This window comes from Narcine bancroftii, chromosome 2 (assembly GCF_036971445.1).
Source record: "Narcine bancroftii isolate sNarBan1 chromosome 2, sNarBan1.hap1, whole genome shotgun sequence".
Lineage (NCBI taxonomy): Eukaryota > Metazoa > Chordata > Chondrichthyes > Torpediniformes > Narcinidae > Narcine > Narcine bancroftii.
This window is the reverse complement of record NC_091470.1, coordinates 106,897,261-106,921,488: the sequence shown is the minus strand read 5'-3', so window position 1 is coordinate 106,921,488 and position 24,228 is coordinate 106,897,261. Positions and strand designations below refer to the sequence as shown.

At 42.7% G+C, this 24,228-nt stretch overlaps 1 protein-coding gene and 1 long non-coding RNA gene across 2 annotated transcripts; one reads left to right on the top strand and one right to left on the bottom strand.

The window, feature by feature from the left end:
• Positions 1 to 10,598: 10,598 nt before the first annotated feature.
• On the bottom strand, positions 10,599 to 18,171 carry LOC138754098 (uncharacterized). Its single transcript, XR_011351564.1, has 2 exons — positions 17,631 to 18,171; positions 10,599 to 10,767 (listed from the first exon to the last, which is right to left on the bottom strand). It is a non-coding gene; the product is annotated as an uncharacterized lncRNA (long non-coding RNA).
• Positions 18,172 to 21,397: 3,226 nt separating this feature from the next.
• On the top strand, positions 21,398 to 23,941 carry LOC138754097 (beta-1 adrenergic receptor-like). The gene has a single exon (XM_069917918.1). The coding sequence runs from the start codon at positions 21,758 to 21,760 to the stop codon at positions 22,955 to 22,957; it is 1,200 nt and encodes a 399-aa protein (XP_069774019.1). The 5' UTR covers positions 21,398 to 21,757; the 3' UTR covers positions 22,958 to 23,941.
• The last annotated feature ends 287 nt before the right edge of the window (positions 23,942 to 24,228 follow it).

Sequence of the window (24,228 nt, the reverse complement as noted above, 5' to 3'; positions counted from 1 at the left end):
TGTGGAGTGTTCAGGCAGCAAGGACCACCTTTTCAATCGTCTGTGGGTGCTTCATCATCATGGTGTGGAAGCATCTGAATCCGGAAAGAAAAAAATAGAAGTAAAATTAAAGACATTGTATTTGCTGTATTTACAATCTGGCAAATATGACTGTCTGTGTGGCAGGAAAAAAATAAATAAAAAAGTGCTGCACACCTGTTTGCCAAGATGCCAAAGCATCTGCACAATAAGCCTGGACCTGGACAGCCTGTAGTTGAAGATTCTCTCCTCATGGGTCATCTGGCGCTTGGAGTAGGGCTTCATCATCCATGTCATCAGGGCAAATGCATCATCACCAACCAAGAAGTAGGGGACATCTTGATCTCTATCAAGAAAGGGTTCAGGAAGTGGCAGGCTGGCTTGACCTTCATCCAGTGCCTTGAACAAACTTCAGTCTCTGAAGATGCCAGCATCTGAGTCAGCCACAGGAGTCCCCACATTGAGGTCCATGAACTTACAGTCACCATCTACCAACGCCAGCATGATGATGGAAAAGTAGCCTTTGTAGTTGGGGTAGATACTACCTGGCCCTGGAGGTTCAAGAATTCTGACATGCTTCCCATCCAGTGCACCACAGACGTGATGGAAGTTCTGCTTCTCAGAAAAACCCTTGGTCACTTCCTTCCACTCCTCTGGTGTAGATGGACACTTGATGGCCTTCTTATGATACTCATCATAGATGGCTTGGCACACCTCTGTGACAATACTGACAATGGTGTTTGGACCCACACGAAAGACATAGGACAGGCTCTTGTAGCAAGGAACCTCAGAGTGATGGCAAACTTCAAACCAGGGGGCAGGGCCTTCCTGAAGTTAGTGTTTTGCTTCTGGATCCTGGGAGTAAGGTGAGCCACCAGCTTCCTGAACATCTCTGGATCCACCTTCAGGAAATTCTTGAAGGACCTCACATCCCATTCTTCCAGGAGTTTCATCAGCTTCTCGTACCAGCCATGGTGTTGCCATTGTAGGAGCCACTCACGTACCCACACTGTCTTTACCTTCCTGACACCCTTTCTGGCCCTATCCCTAACCCTGGCCTTTGCCTTGTTCATGGCCAGAGCTACCAGCACGAGGGCCGAGGCCTCCTTCTGCTCATCCTCCAGGTAGGGATCCTGATCTAACATCTCCTCATTGCAGATGTCCATGGTGAGAGTTCTTGACTGTCTGACGTCTGAAAAGCGAATGATAGATCTAGTTGTAGATCTAGGTATATATAGATAGGGAGAAGTCACAGCGACGTCTCCGCAACCTTGCGGAGACCCACGATGACTTATCGGTGACGTTGTGGAGACGTCGCAGCAACTGCCGGAGACTTCGTGGTGACGTCCCCGTGACGTCCGGGCGAATTGGTTGTCACCTTGTCTGGAGACGTCACGGAGACATTGGCCTGGCGTCGTCTTGGTGAGAGCACAAGCCATTTTTTGGTCTCCCGAGTGGCCCGAGTTGCCGCGACTGATCAGTCGCGGTGACATCTCCGCCAATGAGATAGGCCCTTGAGATTTCCTGGTCTCGATTAGCTCACTCTGTGTGGGAAAAGCTTCACACACAGAAAAGCTTCATACATACCTGTTTTTCCTCATCTCTAAGAAAGGTCTCAAGCCCATAATATTGACAGCCTTTTACTTCCCAGATATAAATGCTACATGACCTTGTGTATATTGAGTGATGTGTGGCAACAATTTCTCAAGTTCAAGTTCAGATTTATTGTCAGAGAGCGGACATTGCAACACATACGACTCTTGAGATTTTTATTCCTGAAGGCCAGACAGAATGTGCACTTACTGTGATAGATGCTAATTGTTTTGCCTATCTGGGTGGCATGGTTAGCAGACAGTTAGCGGGACTCTATTACAGTAGGTTCAAATCTGGCACTGTCTGTAAGGAGTTTGTACATCCTCCCCGTGACTGTATGGGTTTTCCCCAGGTTCTCCAGTTTCCTCCCACCCTTCAAAATTTGTGTGTAATTGAGTGGTGCGGATTTAAATCAGCTTCTACCATGCTCTAAATAAAATATAAATTTATAATATTCTGACTTTTGGTAGCAAATATTTGAGCTGCTTCTCTGACTATGACTTTAACAACATTAACATGTGAAAGAATTGTCTAGAATTAAGACAATGAAGTGATGGTTTGATTGAAATTTAGAGATCTAAATTATGTGCTAACAGAAAAAGGTATTTCTCCTACTTTTCTTTTGGACATACAGTCCTTTCAGCCCACGAGCCCATGCCGTCCAATCAACCTACAACCCCTAGTACATTTCGAGCAGTGGGATAAAATCGGATCCCCAGGAGGAAACCCATGCAGAAACAGGGAGAACATAGAAACTCCTTGCAGACAGCACTGGATTCAAACCCTGGTCCCGATCGCTGGTCTTGTAACAGCACTGTGCTAACCGCTACACTAACCATGCTGCTGTCATCAGCTTTTGTTCATCAATATTTCCTTTGGCCCTACATTTACTATAGCTATCCGCCATTCATGAGATTGTGGCTGATCTGGTGATAAGCTCATCTCCACCTACCTGCCTTTTCCCCATATCCCTTAATTCCCCTACTATGTAAAAAATATATCCAACATTGTCTTAAATATATTCACTGAGGTCACCTCCAGTGCTTCAATGGGCAGTTAATACCCCATAGATTCACCACCCTCTCAGAAAAGTAGTTCCTCCACAGCTCCATCCTAAATCTACCTCCCTGGACCTTGAGGCTTTTGTCCCCTAGTCTAGTCCTCATTCTAAGACTGCACTTGAAGGAAATAACCATTGTTGATATCTGTTTTATGCTTTGATGGACCTGCTGAAGGTGGTCCAAGTTTCAGAGACAAAGAGGAGAGCAGGGTTCACTATTATTCCAGAGCATGATTTGAAATGTCCAAATGCTCTGCTTCACAAGTCTGTGCTGGTCCAACAGAGTTGGTGAATTTAGTCATCAATGCTTGAATTTGATGAGAGGTGGTTCTTGACATTTGGGAAGTGATTCGCATTTTCCAGATTCTTGGTGATCTGTTGTGTGTTGCAGTGGAAGCATTTCAAGAAAGGAACTTGCAGCTGTTCACTGTCATGACCATCCTTCTGAATGTTTTCTGAAGAAATTGTCAATATTTTAGAGTCATACAGCACTGAAACAGGCCTTCAGCCTGGACTATCCGGGACCTGGTCTCCAAGAATGTGCAAATGCCATGGTCATCTGCATAGATTAGGTGGGATAAATGCAAGAGGACCTGGCTTTAGGGTGAAAGGGGAAAGGTTTAGGGGGAACCTCTTCCCTCAGAGAATGGTAGGAGTGTGGAACGAGCTGACATGCCATGGTAAATGTGGGCTCACTCTTAGGTTTTGAAAGTAAATGGGATAGATACATGGATGGGAGAGGTCTGGAGGGTTATGGAATGGGTGAAGGTCAGTGGGACTAATGGTATGATGTTTTGACACAAACAAGAAGGGCCGAATGCCCTGTTTTCTGCACTGCAGTGCTCTATGTTTGATCGCGGCTTAGGTGACCTTGGTTCTGAAGTGAAGTGCCTATCCAACCTACAGCGACTGGAGGTAGGACAAGTGATATTCTGGAGATGTCACTATCCCATTAGCCTCAAGCAATACTTCAGGGATGGCCAACTTTTAATTTTTAATTTAGGCATGCAGCACGGTAACAGGCCATTTCAACCCACGAGTCCATTCAATTAACCTACTCCAATGCTGAATGGCCTGTTACTGTGCTGTATGTCTAAATTAAAAATTAAAAGGTTGGCCATCCCTGACTTACATGATGGCAGTGTTCAGCAATTAAAATTTGAAAGGTTGCCTTGGAATTCAAAATAAAAATAATGTTACTGCTCTACTCCTCAAACTCCAAAGGACTGGAGCAGATGTGAAACTTGGACTTCTTTTTTATGCCCTTGAGATCTTCATTGCTTGGAACAATCAGAGTTTGTTTTTGTACAATTTACATAATCTGTAAATCATAAACGCCTAATATTCCATCTGGGCACTCTAACAACTACTTCTCCAATTACCATTAAACACCCTCCAACTCTCTCTTTCTTTATTACTCTGTCCTTCTATGTTTTTTCTCCAGCTCTCCACCGTCTTACCTTCCCTCTCCTAACAGGAATGTTGTGTCCCGTTTTGGTCACCTAACTACAGGAAAGATATCAATAAGATTGAAAGAGTGAGAGAAGATTTACTAGGATGTTGCCCGGGCTTCAGGAATTCAGTTATGGGGAAAGTTTGAACAGGTTAGGACTTTATTCTCTGGAGTGCAGAAGAATGAGGGGAGATTTGCTTGCTTTTTTTTCTCTCGCTCATACCTTCAGGAAAGGTCTTTGGCCTAAAATGTTGTTATCCTTTGCTTCCTGTAGATGCTGTGTTTTGTGCTGAGTTTCTCCATTGCTGAACACTGCCATCATTTAAGTCAGGAATGGCCAACCTTTTAATTTTTAATTTAGACATACAGCACAGTAACAGGCCATCCAGCATTGGAGTAGGTTAATTGAATGGACTCGTGGGCTGAAATGGCCTGTTACCGTGCTGCATGCCTAAATTAAAAATTAAAAGTTGGCCATCCCTGAAGTATTGCTTGAGGCTAATGGGATAGTGACATCTCCAGAATATCACTTGTCCTACCTCCAGTCACTGTAGGTTGGATAGGCACTTCACTTCAGAACCAAGGTCACCTAATCTGCGATCGAACATAGAGCACTGCAGCGCAGAAATCAGGGCATTCGGCCCTTCTAGTCTGTGTCAAAACATCATACCATTAGTCCCACTTTCACCCAAATGACCTTCACCCATTCCAAAACCCTCCAGACCTCCCGCCCCCATCCATGTATCTATCCAGTTTACTTTCAAAACCTAATTAATAATCTGTAGTTTGGCCATCTGGTATAATACTATGAGAATCTCAATGAACTGACTGGTTGCAGCTGATTCCAGATAAACAACTGGATGATTCCAGCACTGCCTGTAAGGAGTGTGTACATTCTCTCCTTGTATGCATGGGTTTCCTCCGGCTGCTCCATTTTCCTCTGATCCTTCATACCTTTCGGGAGTTGTAGGTTAATCGGGGAATTTAGATGGAACGGGCTTGTGGGCTGGAAGGGCCTGTTACGGTGCTGTACATCTAAATTTTTAAAAATTAAAATATTCTGAATGCACCATAGAATTCAATCAGAGTCAAACTCTCAGAACGTACAGTAGGCGAGGGCTCCTCAGACCTTCATGAGGCAAACAGATTGTTCCAAGTCTTGCCCACACGCAAATGGCGATTTGTGCAAAATACTTCTTTCATTTTCTTCCTTCTGTATTTTGGTTGTGCACCTCATGTAATCCTTGGCCAAGATTTTACTTCCAGGAGGAGCTAACAGTTAAACTGGGTTAATCATTAAAGCATTGTTCACAAAGGACTCAGTCTGCTGAAAGATGACTGGCAATTCACTGAAGTTCAGCCAATGTTGGAAGAAAGCCCTTATGATAATAAGCATATAAGGAACATGAGAAATGTGGCAATGATTTATGAGCTTCTTCTCGTATTCCAAGTTCAGGTGAAAATTGCTTTCTTGCTCCACGCTGTGGCTTCACAAGACCATTAATGATGGACAATAAAGTTCTAACTATATATCTCTTTGTGCTTTGGTCCAGTTCAGATTAGATTCCAGTCTCTAATTTACAACATATATCCAGAATTCTTTGCAATAATAATCTGAACCCCCTGCAGGGAAGTCACTGTTAAACAAGAAAATGTGAAGATGCAGGGGTCAAGTTCATACTCAAAAGTACTGGAGAAACTTAGCAATATCCATTGGAAGTAAAAGATGACCAACGCTTGGGACTGTGCCCTTTATCAGGAATCTATAAAAACAGATTTATCTACCACCATTTTGGACTACGCGTGGCCACATTTTCTCACTCACCACTATTCGGGCCCCAAAGGGTCCTTCCAAATGAAACAACAATTTACTATAGCGGTCATCTACTGCATCCATTGTGGCCTCTTCTACATTGGAGAGAATGGACACTAGGATTATTTAGTTCAGCACCTTCACTCTGTCTGCTGCAACAACAGGGACCTCCCAGTGGCTTACCATTTTAATTCCACACATCATTCAGACACTGACATGTCTCTCTCCATGGCCTCGTGCACTGCCAAACCAAAACTACCCACAAATTGGAGGAACAGCATCTAACATTGCATTGGAGCACTCTCCAACCAGCTGCCATTAACATTGACTTCTTCAGTTTTCATCAAAGCCCTCCCCCAAATCTCTCTCTTTCCTTATCCCTCTATCTCCTTTTCTCCGGCTCCCATTTCCTGACGGAGGTGGTTGGAAGATTTCACCCCCACTTTTCTCTCTATTATGAGAGCTACTCTTTCCCCTGTCACCTCAGTTTTTTGCGCTTCTACCCTCTCATCTATATCCACCTACATATGACCTCTTGCCTGGTATCCTGTGCTGCTCCCTTTGCTCCTTCCTTTCCTTCTCCGCCCTCTCTGCTCCCCCACCTCCCCCAATCCCCTACCCCTCACCTTTTTACTCAAACTCCATCTGCTTTTATTTGCTCATACCTTGACGAAGAGCCCAGGCCCAAAATGTTTCTCAAGCACATTTGTGTACTGCAAGGAAATCACTGTACTGTAATCACTATTGAACATTCCATTGATTTTCTAAAACTATGCCAAAATAAAGCATGATAACATTTGGAAAATTGCTATTTTAAGATGAGATTTGGGGATTCATTGTGCTTGCAAAACAGTTCTGCATTTATTAGAAATCGTAAGTATTAGATCCCAATGTGAAAAATAATAGAATTCTACTATTTTTCAAGTCGTCAAGTCACCTTTATTTATCGATCATACCATACTCATACAGTAAAGATGAAATAACGTATTTTCAGGACCACAGAGCATACTTACATAAATGTAAGTTAGAATAGAAGTTAAACACATTAAAATATTAAGATGTATATGGAAGAAGTCCAGGGTACACGATCTACATATGTTCTCGGAATTCAGGAGCCTGATGGCTTGCAGGAAAATTTGAAATTTGCTGTGACATTGACATTACAGAAACCTCTAAAAGATTTTTGTTGGAAATAACTGACAAGTTTGAGAAGAAGAGTAAAAAAAACAGGATAATGGTCTCAATCCTCATTGAGAAAGGAGTTTATGACAAATTACTCACAGCACTGAAACAGTTTTCCGCTGAACTGCTTCATATTCGTACATCATTACTTACTTTATAAATGAGATAGATTACATCACATTTTTTTCAAAGCTTTGCTTCCTTAAAAAAGTGAGTATTATGATAGACAACTTCAAACTGAACACAAATATAATTTCATTTTTCACGTAGGAAGTTGGAGAAATATTAAATTAACTTTTATTGGATTTAGCCTGTTTAATCACATATTGATGGTGACACGTGAGTTCAACTGACCTAAAATGTTTTGCCATTGATTTTCATTTGTACTCAGCATCTGATCCTTCTTGTGTCAGTGTCCAGCAATATCGGTCAGCATTGATGAATCCGAGTTGCCCTGATATGCTTTTCCATGGTCACAGTGTCCTGGTGAAACCTTTCAGTGTTCATCACTGACTGAACCAAGAACAGCGGGGAAGACGTCCAAGTGTGAATGCAGAAAATTAATTTTCAATGACATTTTGCACTTCTTTCATGGTTGGTGTATGCTTGAACTAGACTTAAATATGGCAGGAAATCCTAAAATAGGTTATATCTACAAAACAGTACATGATGGGAAAATGTTATGGTGATTTTCTTATAAATCAGCTCAAAATCCATAAAATGCACTCAAAAGTGTTCAGGAAGCAAATTCTTTGTTGTTCAGAGGTAAAAATGAAGTTATGTATCAAATGATGGCATTCTTTAAAATACAATATTTATCTGGCTATGGCAGCATGGGTGAAGTGGAAGAGTAAAATTCATACCCGCAGCAGAGTACCACTTGAAAGACATACTGTGAGAGTGTGTTCTCAATTAGTTGGAACATAAGAAAGTAATTTGTACAAGGAATAAGGCCTCTACAGCAGATTCAAGAAAAACAAATGCAATGGTCTGGATGTTTTTCAAGAATAGGAACACCTGAAATTACTCTTGTGGTCCTATCGGGAGAGGTTTGCCAAGTAAGAGGGAAAACAAAAATCCAACAGGAAAAGGCTATAGGTTATCTGGAGGTTGGGTGGAAGGAAGGTGGGGCAACATGCAAGCAAAGACTTTAAAAGTGGAATGTTATCAGTGCAGAAGCAGTCAAGGATAACTTGCCACATTGTGAAACACGAAAGTCTGCAGATCCTGTGATTGTGGAAAAAACACAGAAAGCTGGAAGAACTCAACTGGTCTCACAGCGCCCATGGGATATAAAACTATATAGAGCATTGTACCTCAGAAGTCAGATGGTTCTAAAATTCAGACATACAGCATGGTAACAGGCCATTTTGGCCCATGAGTCCATGCCGCCCAATTTACACCCCATAATCCTACACCACCATTACGTTTTGAATGGTGGGAGGAAACTGGAGAAAACTCATGCAGACACGGGGAGAAATTACAAACTCCTAACAGACAGTGTGGGATTCAAACCCCAGTCCAGTCCTGATTGCTGGTGCTCTAAAGGTGTTGCACTAACCGCTATGCCAACCGTGCCACCCCAAGTAGAAATAATTTCCACAACTGCAAAATTCCTGATGGCAATTTAGTCAAAGCAGTGCTTTATTATTAGCATTGGAAAGATCATAATTACACCCAGGATTGGACTTTGCCCATATCTTTGTGTTAGAGCCTCTGTGAGTATTAGATATGTCAATGCCCTTTGGATTAAATTGTCCAGCTCACTGTTGTTTACTTCTGGGTCTCCTATTGGATTGCAAATGAATCATTGGGATTAAAGGTTATTTTCTTTCATCTGTTTGCAGGCTGAAGTGAATTGTGCATTATCAGTGAAAGTAGTCATGGGCAAATGCCAACATCTTAGAGCCAAGGCAATTTCAATTCATAAATTCGATTTGAGTTGCAGCTGTTGCTAAATGTAATTGCTAACCTGAAAACAGGATGCCATCATCCATAAATAATGAATTCATCATACTTGAGTTGGCTCTTTACCTTGGGATTATTTGGGATATCAGAAGTCTTTAAATTCTAACGAGATAGACTTCAGATTTATTGTCAGAGTAAATTTATGACATCATATACAACCCTGAGATTCTTTTTCCTGCAGGTGAAGCAAAATTACCACTTATTGGTCATGCAAAAACAAAATGTACACAATGTACCCATGTAAACAAACTGATGTGCAATACAGAGAGAATTCTTTTAATAAAGTGCAAAAATAAGATCCTTAAATTAGTCTGTCATTGAGTTAGTTGTTGAGGAGTCCAATGGTAGCAGCTGTCCCTGAACCTGTTGGTGTGAGTCTTGTGGCACCTGTACTTCTTTCCTGATGGAAGCATCGAGAACAGATTGTATGCTGGGTGGTGTGGATCCTTGATGATTGCTGCTGCTCTTCAACGGCAGTGGTCCTTGTAGATGTTCTTGATAATGGGGAGGGTTTTGCCTGTGATGTCCTTGGCTTTGTCCACTACCTTTTGCTCAGGGGTATTGGTGTCCCCATAACAGACCATGATGCAACCGGTCAGTAAACCTTCCACCACACATCAGTAGAAATTTACTTGGGTTTCCAATGTCACATCAAACCTCAGCAAATTCCTGAGGAAGTGGAGACGCTGACATGCTTTCTTCATGACGGCATTAGTGTGTTGGATCCACGAAAGATTCTCCGACATAATGATTCCCAAGAACTTACATTTTCTCACCCTCTCCAACTCTCATCCCTCAATGATCACTGGATCATACACCTCTGGATAGATTCTTAGAATAATATATTAATGGACCACAGAAACACCACAACAACCATCATATACTGTATATGCATACTAATCTCTTTGTCCAACACTTGATCAGTAGTATTCAAGTGCTTATCATTATGCTTCTTGAATATTGTGAGACTCTCTGACTCCACCACCTTCTTTGGCAGCACAGCCCACATTTCAAAGTTTCTCTGGTGGAGAAAAGTTTCTTCTTGAGATCTCTAAAGCTGTTATTGGTCATATTAATTTACGCCATCTAAATCTTTAACATTCATTCGAACGTGCCAAAGACACAATGTACTCATCAGTTACTGAGACCAAGAGGTTATTGTCAAGGAGTGAGAGGCATCTTCCTTCCTGTAAAAACCTATTGTTCTCTCACAGCATCATCTCCCCATCTCTTCAATAATTTCAGTTCTTACCTTCATAACCCTACCTAACATGGGGTGATTCTAGAGCAAAAAATAAACAATCTGCTGGAAGAATTCAGTGGGTTGTATCATTAGTGGGGGAAAAAGATTGATGGAACCCTTCGTCTGCCTTCAGATCTCAGTGTACAGTAAAACCCCTGATATCTGGCACCTGTGGGGATTGGGAGATGCTGGATAAATGAATTTTCTGGTTGCTCGAGATTGTGTGATTGGTGAACTTATGGCAAGGCTCAACAATTTAAAACCTCCATATTTTTTATCAGTTTATTTTCTGTGAATATTTTGCTGGTTGCAGGTTGCTTGAATTCTGGTGAACAAGGGTTTTACTGTATATAGTTCTCTCATGTATCTGGGGTTGTTCTGTGTGAAGTTTTGGATTTTCTTGACCTGCTCCTGCTGTCCTGCAGCCATGCTCTAATCTGAAAAATTGTAATGGGAAACTTCAACTTGAATTTTATAGATCTCTATTATTTTTATTATCAGTAGCTTATTTCAACACTGAAAACATTTATAGCCTTTAATCTGCGATGAGGAGAGCCTTACTTTCTTCTCCTCTGGAATGCTTCCAAGGATGTGTCTCTTATGGCTCTGTAAGGTATAACTTGACTTGAAGTGATATTGTTTTATCAATCCTCCCACCATTTAACACATATGTCACAGATATATACAGCATTTATTGCCATTTGTTATGGGTCTTGAGCTGAGGGCAGCCTTTCAGGGTCAACTATAGAACCATAGAACACTACAGCACAGAAATACAGGCCTTTCATCCCTTCCGGTCTAATTCCACTGACCTGCTCTCATTCCATAACCCTCCTATCTACGTATTTATCCTGGTGGTATGAGTCATAACATAACATAACAATTACAGCACGGAAACAGGCCATTAGGCCCTTCTAGTCCACACCGAACCAAACACCCCTTTCTAGTCCCACCTCCCTGCACAATGCCCATAACCCTCCATCTTCTTCTCATCCATATACCTGTCCAACCTTTTCTTAAATAATACAATTGACTCCGCCGCCACTATTTCTCCCAGAAGATCATTCCACACGGCTACCACTCTCTGAGTAAAGAAGTTCCCCCTCATGTTACCTCTAAACCTCTGCCCCTTAATTCTTAACTCATGTCCTCTTGTTTTAATCTTTCCTCCTCTTAACGGAAATAGTCTATCCACATCCACTCTGTCTATCCCTTTCATAATCTTAAATACTTCTATCAAATCCCCTCTCAACCTTCTACGCTCCAAAGAATAAAGACCTAATCTGTCCAATCTCTCCCTATACTCTAGATGCTTAAACCCAGGTATCATTCTGGTAAACCTTCTCTGCACTCTCTCCACTCTGTTTATATCCTTCCTATAATTAGGCGACCAGAACTGCACACAGAACTCCAAATTAGGCCGCACCAACATCTTATACAGTCTCAACATCACCTCCCAACTCCTATATTCCATGCAATGATTGATAAAGGCCAGCATACTAAAAGCCTTCTTCACCACCCTATTCACGTGAGCTTCTACCTTCAGGGAACGATGTACCGTTACTCCTAAATCTTTCTGCTCTTCTGTATTCCTCAATGCTCTCCCATTTACCACGTATGTCCTATTCTGATTCTTCTTACCAAAATGAAGCACCTCACACTTATCAGCATTAAATTCCATCTGCCACTTTTCAGCCCACTTTTCTAAGCAGCCCAAATCCCTCTGCAATCCTTGAAAACCTTCTTCATTATCCACTATTCCACCTATCTTAGTATCGTCTGCATATTTACTAATCCAATTTACCACCCCATCATCTAGGTCATTAATGTATATAACGAACAACAATGGGCCCAATACAGATCCCAATTTATTTTTAAGCCTCAAGAATGAATCTTCATTCACTACATCAGATGGCAGCTCATTCCATAATCCTACCACTCTCTGAGCAAAAATCTTTCTTCTAGTGTCCCCTTTATACCTCTCCCCTTTCAGCCAAAGGCTATGACCTCTTGTATTTATCTCCCCCAATCTAAGTGGAAACATTCTACTCACATCTACTCTCTCTATACCCCTCATAATCTTATTTGATCTCATTTTTCTTCTTTCCAAGGAGTATAGTCCTAACCTGTTTAATCTTTCCCAGTAACTCAGCTCCTGAAGATCCGTCAACATCTTAGTAAATCTCTGCACTCTTTCAATCTTACTGATATCTTTCCTGCAGTTGGGCAATCAGAACTGCACACAATATTCTAAGTGTGGCCTCACCAATAACTTAAACAACTTCAACATAACATCCCATCTTATAAAAGCTAAGACAACCCTGTCCAACTTAAAAACCATACAGAATAATGGTAGGTACAGTAATGCAATGTTCATCATTGTTCATAACAATTTTAATTTAATTCAAGTTTACTTAATCAGCAATGTTAAACTATCCAGTTACACTGGTAAGAATAGAACTCTTGATTCCAGATTTAGTGAGTTCAAGCTCCAGCAAGTGAATCGGTCCATTATTGATAATTTAATCTATTTTATGTTTGCTTTGTTTACTATTGTCTTCAACTCAACATGTTGCAGATCCAGAGCACTGGAATAGCGCATTTATCCATGCTCCCAAAGGAGTCATATGCACACACCACCACCACCCCCCACCCCCCACTGCCCCCCACTGGGGACAACAGCACATTTAACTGGGCTGAAATCATAAAATATTTTTATGTTTTTTATGTAGTCAGTGGGAGAGAGGTACCGAAGGAACCAACTAAACTTGACTGTTTTACAGGGAAAGGGCCTATAAAATTTGACCAGAGTTCTAAGGAGGTCATGGCCAAAAAATGGGTTGAGAATGGCTCCTCTAGGCTGACCCAAGAACATTACCTCTTTCTCCAGTACATTGCAGTGTATTGTAGTGAATTGTTGGCATTCTCTGTCCAAAAAAGGCTCTTAAGGCATTCAAACTGAGATTGAGTCATAAACCCCTTTTTCATTGCTACCTGCCCCAGGAATTGATGGCCATTTTACTAGTTAAGGTCCCAGTAGAAAAGCGAATTAATTGGCATGCCCGTGTCAAATCATGCAAAATCACACTGGGGATTCATGGCCTTAACCCCTACTCACATCAGATGATGCCAGCATGCCGATTAACCCAGTGAGAAAAGAACAAGTTGCATCCCTGGATTATTGTTAAAGGTAGACTCTCCTATCCCTGGGGATGACTTGTGCTTAGTTTGAAACCAGGTAGTATCCCGGTTAAAAGTGGCCCAGTGTGAACAACGAAAATGACTTCTTTAACCCAGGCACTGAACGGCCAGTTAACTGGGATGCCAGTGAAAAAAGAGCTATAGATTAGAATCATGCAGAAAAGGCCCTTTAGTGCCAGGCCTATTTACACTGATCCTGGCTTCATCTTTCCACTTAATCCTCAATTCCTCTTGATTTAATAACTCAAAGGAATGCAGCGAGCAAGAGAAGGGGGATGTGTGGTTCAGGATCACTGGTGACTTTATTCAATGGCAGAGCAAGTTTTCCTTTCCCTCTTTCTCTGCCATCCTTCTTTTAATTTATCTCCTCAATGCAGATTTTATTTTTGCTGGGGAGATGGAGATGTGGGGTGTGAATTTTTGCTTAAAGTAGCTTTGATTGGGTACTGGGGTTTATTTAAATACATGGAGATTTTTTAAAGCAAAACATTCCAATCCAGACCAATATTTTAATGCTACTCTCCATTTGGATTTGTGAAAATATTTTATATAATTATTGAAACAACTTTTTTGTTGCAATTTCTGGTAAAGAACAGGTTGCGGGTACTGCTCCTACATTCCAAGCCAGTCTTGATTCCTATCTGAGTGTGCTTTGGATCTTGCCAGGTAGTGATATGACATTTGAGAATAATCTTTAGAAAGCATTTCGTAAAATCAATTAATCTGCTCCCAATGATAAACATAATAACTTTCCAAAATTCTCTCAATTCTGCGAAGAAATGCTAAATGAATAACTGACTCTGTGCTTTGTAAGGCGTGTATATTTATTCTGCCAACTCCATGTAACCCAACCCTTGTTGAAAAGTCAATAGTGGAGAAGGCTCCATCCCGTTCCACAAAGCTCAGTGGGAAAATGATGCAAATTGAGAGGTTGTTCAAACTCAAATCGCTTTTGTTTAACTCTAAGTGAGAAGGTTCTTATAACCCAGAGTCAAGAGAGTAAAACATTCAGGATCTAGTGAGAAATGAGAGAAGGGTATTGATGGAGAACTTGTCTCTAGAATGGATCATTGCATTGGAGAATTAATTTTTTTTGCCTTGAAAATTGCTTCAAGAATTTTCATCAGTTACAAAGTGGTAATTTATACCAAGACCATCACTTGCTTTAAGTATCTATAGATGCATAATTTGAGTGAAATATGCTGTTACATTCAATGATATACTCAGGTGTAGGTCATGGTGCAATCTTGTATTTGTTGCTGGTGTGTGTGTGTGTGTGTGTGTGTGTGTGTGTGTGTGTGTGTGTGTGTGTGTGTGTGTGTGTGTGTGTGTGTGTGTGTGTGTGTGTGTGTGTGTGTGTGTGTGTGTGTGTGTGTGTGTGTGCGCTTGTACATCCCTCTGCCTGCCTCTACAAATGCATGAGTGTCTTTTTATGTACATGTGAGCACCATTTATTAACATTCTCTCTGTTATTGCATGTATATCTCTGTCCATATACTGTATATGTGTGTGTTCATGCATGTTTTTGTGAGTGTTTAGCTGTGAGTATTACTATTAATCTTGAGGGAGTTTCCAAAAAGAAATGGCCTTATGTACTTCTATTTTGTCACTCCTCAGTCTCCTTTGCTTCAGGGAAAACTTACACTGCCTTTGCAATCTTACCCTATATTTACAAATCCAGAGAGCAATCGTGGTGAAGCTTTTCTAGCCTTTTTCCTGTTCAATTGCATTTCTCCTATAGAGTGGTGACAAGAGCAGCATAAGTGTGGCCTTGCTTTGGTCTCCACTTATTAATCTATTCTCTAAAGGGAATAAAGCATGGAAATGGTCAATGGTGAAAATGGGATCAGATTATCATTGAGTGGTCCCACTGAGTGTTGGAAGGAGGTGGAGAAGATATATCTGGTTTTGGTATTTGAAATATCACAGGATATCACTGAATAAAAACACTGGTGAGATGGGCTGGTGGGGTGAACATAAGTCCACACACAAGAGATAAATCAGCTCTTTCAGTGATGTCACCACAAGAACAACCTTACCCTCAACATTAGCAAAACAAAGGAGATAATTGCAGACTTCAGGAGGAAGTCAGGGGAGCAGAACTTGGTCCTCATCGAGGGCTCAGTATGGAGGGGGGCAAGATCTTCAAATTCCTGGGTGTCAACATCTCCAAGGATCTGTGCTGGAGCCTCCATGTCAATACAATCATGAAAAAGGCTCACAAGCCTTCTTTGTAAGGCATCTCAGGAGATTTGGTATGTCATGGAAGACTCTGGAAAACTTCTACAGGTGTACCTTGGAGAACATTCTGGTTGGTTGCATCACTGCCTGGAATGGAGGAGCCAAATCTCAGGAGAAGAAAGGGTTGTTAACTTGGCCTGCCACAAGCACCAGACTTCACTCCATCAAGATCATCTACATGATGCAGTATCTTAAAAAAGCAGCCCCTATCCTCAAAGCCCCACCACCACCCAGGCCAGGCCCTCTTCACTATTCTACTACCATTGGGAAAAAGGTACAGGAGCCAAAAGGAGCACTCAGCGCCACAAGGACAGCTTCTTCCCCGCTGCCATCAGATTCCTGAATAATCAATGAACTAAAGACTCTGCTTTACTTGTCATGGACTATTATATATATATGTATATATATATATGCAAACAGTTCATGGCAATAAATTCTGATTTTGATTCTGACCACAGGCTGACGAAAAAGTCCAAATCAAAACAAATGCTCAAGAACCAGTCAGGTCTCTGTAGCGTCCAAAGCGTTGAAGCTAAATTGCTTGGCCAGAATACGAGAGTGTCAAATGTTTCAGTAAAACTGATGGAGGGACTCTCGCTTCAGGAGGCGACCTATGGAAGGAGGAGGAAGGTTCACGGGTAGCTAATCCCGCGGTTCTTTCAGTGACAGACATTTCATCAAAAGCGAAGGGAGATTGCAGAAAGGCCAATCTGTGCAATTGCTGATCTTTGGACGTTTAACTATTAAAATAAGCATTATTTTGCAAATCTCTGGACTAAACTGATACGTTTTCCAAGTAACATTTTCTAAATATAGACATGCGGAGTGGTTAAAATTAATGGTTAAAGCTAAAAGAAGTTGGTGTCGTCTGAAAAATCAAAACAGGGTCAATGTTTCATTTACGCACATATTGTTTTGAAAACACCAATAAAAATCGTGTTGATTAAGTCATTCCTCGCTGCCTGGGATCTTGCTTCCACGCATTATTAAGCACAGCTGATCGGCAGACTTGTAAAAGCGCAATGCTGGAGAAACTCAGCTGGCCAAATGTCGCAGAGATAAAGACTCATAACCAACATTTGGGGTTTGAGCAGTGAGGTTTCTCCAGGATTGTGTTTTTACTTCAACCACTGCAGACTTTCATGTTTTACTCTTGATCGACAGATTTGGTTTGAAAAGGAAAGCGATGCTGTTCCTTGTGTTAAGTGCACGCTCTACACTGCAGCTGGAAGCGGAAACGTGCCAGAGGGTCAAACCGGACAATTGCACCGAGAGGTAAACATTGGAGCCCGCTCGCCTGCCAACAGCCGCTGCTTCTTTTAACTCGTGAGGGAGAACTCGAAGCCCAACTGTAGTTTTAACTGAATGCACCGTTTTTTATTCCAAAGGATCCTCAGGCCCTCCCCCACCCCCTCGCCCCACAGTAAGCCAGTAAACTATTCCGATTCGTAAGATCTCTGGAGGACAATGACAAGCTGGAACGACTCTGCGGGTCGGGCAGCATCCACGGAGAGAAATCGCAAATTGCGAGCTGGGAGCCATTTTTCCATGAAAGGATTCGGCTCCAGAACGTTTCACTGAAATAAGAACATCTGCAAAAGTGCTGGAAAGATTCGACAGGGCACTCAGCGATGCTGAGTTTCTCCAACACTTTTGTGTCTTAACGAAATTCTTTGTTCACTCAAGGTTTCAACATCTACTGTTTTAACACTCATTTGTAAATGGTCATATTTAGATATACCGCATGGTAACTGGCTCTTCTAGCCTACGAGCCCCGTGCCGCCCAAATACCCTAATTAACGTAAAACCCTCCTTGTGGGAGGAAACCGGGGCACCCGGAAGAAACCCAAGTACGTACAGACTCCTTATAGACAGCGCTGGATATGAACCCGGGTCGCTGGCGCTGCAAGACCGTTGCCTTAACCGTTCTTCGGCGAAGAGTCTCTCCTCATCCTGCTGTTCCACAATTCTGAACGGTCTGTCTATTCCGTCATGAAATGACAAATGATTTCACGTCTTCTGGTGGTGCGGGAGGAGGGTGGGGGTCTTTTTTCGTACATCCATTCCATTGCGTGTCCATTATGTCACCATGCCCTCATCGACATGGTGTCGGTTCGGGAGAAGCAGCCAGGTCGGGTACTTATCGCGCTGCTTTCACGCACAGAACAATGTATCACACCGGTGCAGTCATTGAGCTAACCACAAGCCAGCCGAAAGTACGAGGAGGTTAATAGCATCGCCCGTTGTGACACGTTATTAAAAACTGGTTACCCAGCTACAGAACAATATTAACTTTGAAAGGGTGCAGAAAAGATTCACGAACAGATTACACTGGACAACAAATCTTTTGGAAAATGTTTGCTTCCTGACAAAAAATATGGCATATGATAGAGAATATCAAAATGAACATAAAGATAATTTCAGATTTTCTCTGTCATGTAGGAAGTTGGAAAAACATTAAATTAACTTTTTATTGAATTTAGCGTCACAAAACGATGCTGGCACGTTGCATTAGTTCAACTGACCCAAAATGTTTTGCCGCTGATTTTCATTTGTACTCACCATCCGATGCCTCTCATGTCAGGCTTCAACAATAGTCGGCCAGCAGTGTTGCCCTGATATCCCTTTTCCATCGTTGCAATGTCCAGGTGAAACCTTTCACCGTGTTGGTCACTGACCAAGATCAGCAGGGAAGAGGTCCAAGTGCGAACGCAGAAAATGAATTTTCAATGACATGTTCCACTTCATGGTTTTGTATCCTTGAAGATGCGAGAGGAAATCACACAAAAAAAAACAGCATATATCTAATAAATGGTATGCGACATGTGATTTTCGAGATGGGCAGCCCAAAATCCATAAAATACACCCAAAAGTATTCAGGAAGCAATTTTTGTTGTTGCTGTTGTCTAGTTTTATTCACCTTGAAGGATGAGGAGAAGGCTCTAGAGATTGGGCGTTTTCTCCCTGGAGCGAAGGGAGCGGCGGGCTTGGAGAGGTTTATCAAATCACGAGCGGCAGGCCAGGGTAAGGGGACCTAAAACTAGAGGGCATAGGTTTAAGATGAAATGGAAACGATATAATGGGATCTGAGGGTAACCTTCTTTCTCACATTAGATGGTGGGTATATGGTAAGAATTGCCAGAGGAAGTGATAAAGGCGGAAACAACTGAACGGTTTAAGACATTTGGACGGGTTGCATCGATAAGAATCGCTGAGAGCGAAATCGGCTGAACGGAGGCAAGCTCATTCGTATTGTTAGACAATTTAGCTGGCATTGTATATTGAGCCGAAGGGCATGGTTCTATGGTGGAAAATTCTACACTCCATACATCAAACGCTAAGTGTGACGTTCTAAATGCTGGTCATAGAAGATAAATCACTTCTATTCTCAACGACGGATAAAACATCTGGCCACTTTTATGACAGCGTTTGCAATCAGAGAAGGGAGGGGGTCATTCGGTCTGGCATACCGCGGAAGAAAGCGCCTTTTAACAACTACTACTAAAAGAGTCATACAGCGTGGAATCTGGCCATTTGGTCCACCTTGTGCAAGCCAGCCGTCAACACCAGTTTCATTTAACCCGCACATAGTTCATAGCCTGCGATGTTTTGACGATCGTTTGTGTTGTGTTGTGAGAGGAATTTCCTCCACTACTCCCTCGGGGAGTGCGTTCCTTATTTTAACTCCCTTTTTGGATGAAAAAAAACCTTCCGATATTCTTTAAATCCCTTAATCCTTGTCCTAACTCTATATGCTAAATCAGAGACACACGAAAGGCTGCAGATGGAGTCTGAAGCAAAGACCAATATGCGATGGAACTCGGCGCGACGGGCAGCATCAGTGGAAAGACAGTTGCCTTTCTTTTCCTCCCACTGATGTCCCTTGAGTTCCATAAGCAGATATTTTTTCGCTATAATCAGTGGTTCTCATCTTTTTTTCTTTCCACTCACATACCACTTTAAGCAATCCCCATGCCATAGGCACTCTGTGATTAGTAAGGGATTGCTTAAAGTGGTACGTGAGTGGAAAGAAAAAGTTTGAAAACCACTGTTTTAATCGTCCCTAATTGACTCGTCATGTGCACAGTTTCATAACTCCAAAGGAAATGGCCCAATGACATTTTTTCTCAAGCAAATTATTTCAGTAACAATTGGGTCTAGAACAGTGATTCTCAACCTTCCCTTCTCACAAACCACCTTAAGCAATGCCTTACGAATCACAGAGCACTGATGGCACAGGGACTACTTAAAGTTGTATGTGAGTGGAAAGAAAAAGATTGAGAAACACTGACCTGAACCATCTTCCATGGGTGAAATCCGATTGTCAACACTTTGTGTGCCCCTTTTAATGTTCCTTGAATCTAATATAAATATGTTATTTTGTCGTACGGCAGGTGCTCAGCAGGGGAGAGATTTTAGCACTTGATAGAAAATCCCAGACCCCAGCGCCCTTTGGATCAAAACAAATTCTCAACAGCTCTATTTCAATCGACCCACCTCAGATCCTATCCCTCCCCCTCGTCTTCGCAATAAGACAAACGAGTCTTTCTTCATGAGTCAACCTATAATTTTATAGTCACTGTCGGATCATTTATTGCGCACCCCATGAACATTACCAACGACAACCTTGTCCAAGCAGTGGTTAATTTTAGATCTGGGTCAACAATATTACAAACTTGTTTGGTGACGATGGCTTTAAAAATAGTTCCGTTGCTTTGTTTGGGTTTCTTAATAAATGTTGCAATTTATAATTCCTGGAGCCTTTCTTACAATGTGCCAATTGCATTGACGAGGTCTATCGAAATTAGGATATTATGAATTTATATACTTCCTTATTCAAAGGCGTTTAACGTTGGAACTTTTATCTGGAGAAAGTTTGGTGGAAAGGCGATTTTTTAAATCTCAGAAGATCAATATATGAACACGATCAGACAGAAAACCACGTTTGAAAACACACACACACAAACATCTCTCTCTTTACACACAGACTCAAAACATATGTTACCACACGCACGCACGCACGCACGCACACACACACACACACACAGACACACACACACACACACACACACACACACACTCACTCTACCATTGCACAGAAAAATCAGACGGGCATCACACAAACACACACCCAGACAAATAATTCTACAAACTCACACGCACAAACATCTCTCTCTCTCTCTCTCTCTCTCTCTCTTTCTCTCTCTCTCTCTCTCTCTCTATATATATACACACACACACACACACACACACACACACATACAAATATCTCTCTCTACACACGCAGGCACAAAACGTATCTTACCACACGCACAGAGACAAGACACACACACACACACATCCCAGGTAAATCATCTCAATCTGAGCAGTTGTATAACTCGAGCCCCGGCTTCTGCCCGGGACCTTGGGTTCAATCAGCGCAGTACAGATGGAGCGTTGCAATGTTGAAAGTGCAGTCCCCACCCCAACCCCCCCCCCCCCCCCCCCCAGTATTATTTTGACCTGCACAGAACATCACTTCGGGAAGTTAACATTCACAGACCGTTAAAGGTGGCAAAAGTCGCTGTCGTGTGACGATTAAATGTCTTACAGGCAGCGTTTATGGTGCTAACTCGCTTCCTCGTCAGTCACTCAGCGGCCGCACACATACCCTTCCAATCCACACGCAGTGCTCCCTGATGACCTGTTAGTTGCAACTCATGAAAATAATACTGCTGCCCATCCGAAATATCACCGGCTCGGCTGGGAGAACCCGAAAGCGTTAAAAGAATTGTGGAGGCCACCACCCGGCTTCTCATCGGAGGCGAATATGATTTGTTGTTCGCGTGGTGACGTGGGAATATTCATGATCTGTGTTTAAACCGCCAGGGTATGTTTGTGTGTGTGAGAGAGGGGGCCATACACACACAGACAGCGACGGGAGAAGATGATCTCAGCCTTGCCGCGGCCACCTGCATGTGAAGGGCCTCGGTGGCATTTATCAGCATGGAAGAGTTGCGAGTCGCGAATGGCACAGCGCTGGTCAACTCTCAGAGCTCCAATGAAGAGTTGTCATGGTCCAAGCAATGGGCTCTGGCCGCGGTCTTCACCGTGATCATCCTTATCATTCTGATCGGCAACTTGCTGGTGATCCTCGCCATCGCCAAGAACCCGCGGCTCCAAACCATCACCAATGTCTTTATTACGTCACTGTCCTGTGCCGATCTGATCATGGGCGTCTTCGTGGTTCCACTGGGGGCCAGTATCGTCGTGACTAATAAATGGCTCTTGGACTCGCCTTTCTGTGAGTTTTGGACCTCTGTGGATGTGCTGTGTGTAACGGCCAGTATCGAGACCCTCTGCGTAATTGCCATTGACAGGTACATCGCCATCACGTCGCCCTTGAGGTACATGAGTTTGTTGACTAAAACTCGGGCCAGGGCCATTGTATGTCTGGTTTGGGCCATCTCCGCTCTCATCTCCTTCTTGCCTATTATGAACCACTGGTGGGAGGACTCGGATCCCTCGGCCCAGCAGTGTTACAGGGAGCCCACCTGCTGCGACTTTGTGACGAACTGGCCTTATGCCATCCTGTCCTCCACCATCTCCTTCTACATCCCGCTCTTGATCATGATCCTCCTGTACTCCAAGGTCTTCAACGAGGCAAAGAAGCAGATGAAGAAAATGGAGAGGAACAAGCCAAGGATCGGCGACGGCCAGCAACAAAGCAAAAGCAATAAAAGGAGACCTTCGAAGCTGTTGGCGTTGAAAGATCACAAAGCCCTGAAAACACTGGGGATCATCATGGGGACTTTCACTCTCTGTTGGTTACCGTTCTTTCTGGCCAATATTGTGCAAGTGGTATTCAGGAACCGGATTCCGAGGACACTGTTTCTCTTTTGCAACTGGCTGGGATATGTGAACTCTGGCTTTAACCCTTTCATATACTGCCGGAGTTCTGACTTTAGAAAAGCCTTCAAGGAGATCTTGTGCCTCGGCGGGTCAGCCGAGGAACCCAGGTTCCAAGGTTTTGACACTTGGTGCCCTTGCGCTTTCAGGTGTACGAACCCCATACCACAGCCTCCCGGAGCCCAGGAACACCCCGAGAACTCCAACAGCAGGCGTTCCAGCACCAGGAGTGACAAGACCAGCGTTCCCTACCAGGCCAACGGGGATGCCCGCTGGACGTTAGAATCGGCGCTATGACCAGATGGGAGCCAGAGATCAAAGGGAACTAGTGACTCCTCCATGTCTTCAATGTCGCACAGTAAATCGTGGTGTTATCTTATTTTCCAAAGCACAATAATCAAGGTCAGATTATTTTCTGCTCAATTTCCGAGCCATAATGTACCCAGTGCCATGAAGGAAGACATATCAATCGTTTTGGCGAGTTATCGGATGGTGATTACATAATTTGGAATTATACAATTTCTGAATTGCCCACGACAGCGCACGAAAAGAAGGAAGAGTTCCTCCTTTAAATACTGCAGATGTTTCAGACAAATTATAGCCTCGGATGGGTGTTCAATCGTAGGCTCTCGATTGCCATTGGAAGACCATTTATCGCGTGTACTGTACGAAGTTCTGTAACTGAAACGATTAAGGTGGCAATACTGAGGTTTTTTGAGGTTCCCTCATTATTTAGCCTAAACTTTCAACTCGATTGCACTCACGAAATGGAACGCAGGAGCGTTATTTTTGCACAGTTGTACGCAGTTAAGATAAGCACACATATCAACTTTTTGTTCAGTTCTCCGCGTGGAAATTCTGCTGTCCCAGAGCTCTCCAAGAGCTCGGCTGAAATCAGAGAGCTATCGGATAGATTTTAAAAAAAAGTAGAATGCCCTTTGGGGGAGCCGTTAGAGGGGACTTTTCCCACAATTAAGTTGGAAGTGGGTGCTTGGGATGCAGCGGTGGTGAAGAAAATCTGAGATGGATTCAATTAAAACAAATTAACGATGGCTTATAGCCGGAGGCTCGTCCGCTTTTTGTCGTCCCAATTTTATATTGTGACAAAGTTTGAATGTAAATGTTAAGTCATGGAAAGAAATACAGTCATTGCAATATTCTACAGGATACAGGAACATTTCAACTGAAAAATAAATTGTGGAAAATGAAATTATATTCATTTAATTTTTTTACAGGAATGGGACACTTACAATTCACGTGCTATTAAACTTATTTTTATAATATGGCTCCGCTTGTATATCTTCCGCGGATCTTGAAAACGCTTTTAGAGTATATTCTTTTGTAGGAGAGTAGGAAAATAGAGTTTCTGAACATTTGAATTGTTCATTTCGGCGGAAACCCAGGCTTGATCGAGGAGGAAGTTATACTGCAACTACGTTAGAGGGTTTTCGAATGCTTAATAACTCGAGCTCCAAACCAGCGTGGCAGAGCAAATCATTGCGAAGTCATGGTTCACAGATCGAGCAGTAGTCTATTAGCCCAGGTCGACGTGGCCGAATGGACACCTG

What these genes read in the sequence shown, in the direction of transcription:
- LOC138754097 (XM_069917918.1), top strand. Translation starts at nt 21,758, where the DNA reads ATGGAAGAGTTGCGAGTCGCGAATGGCACAGCGCTGGTCAACTCTCAG.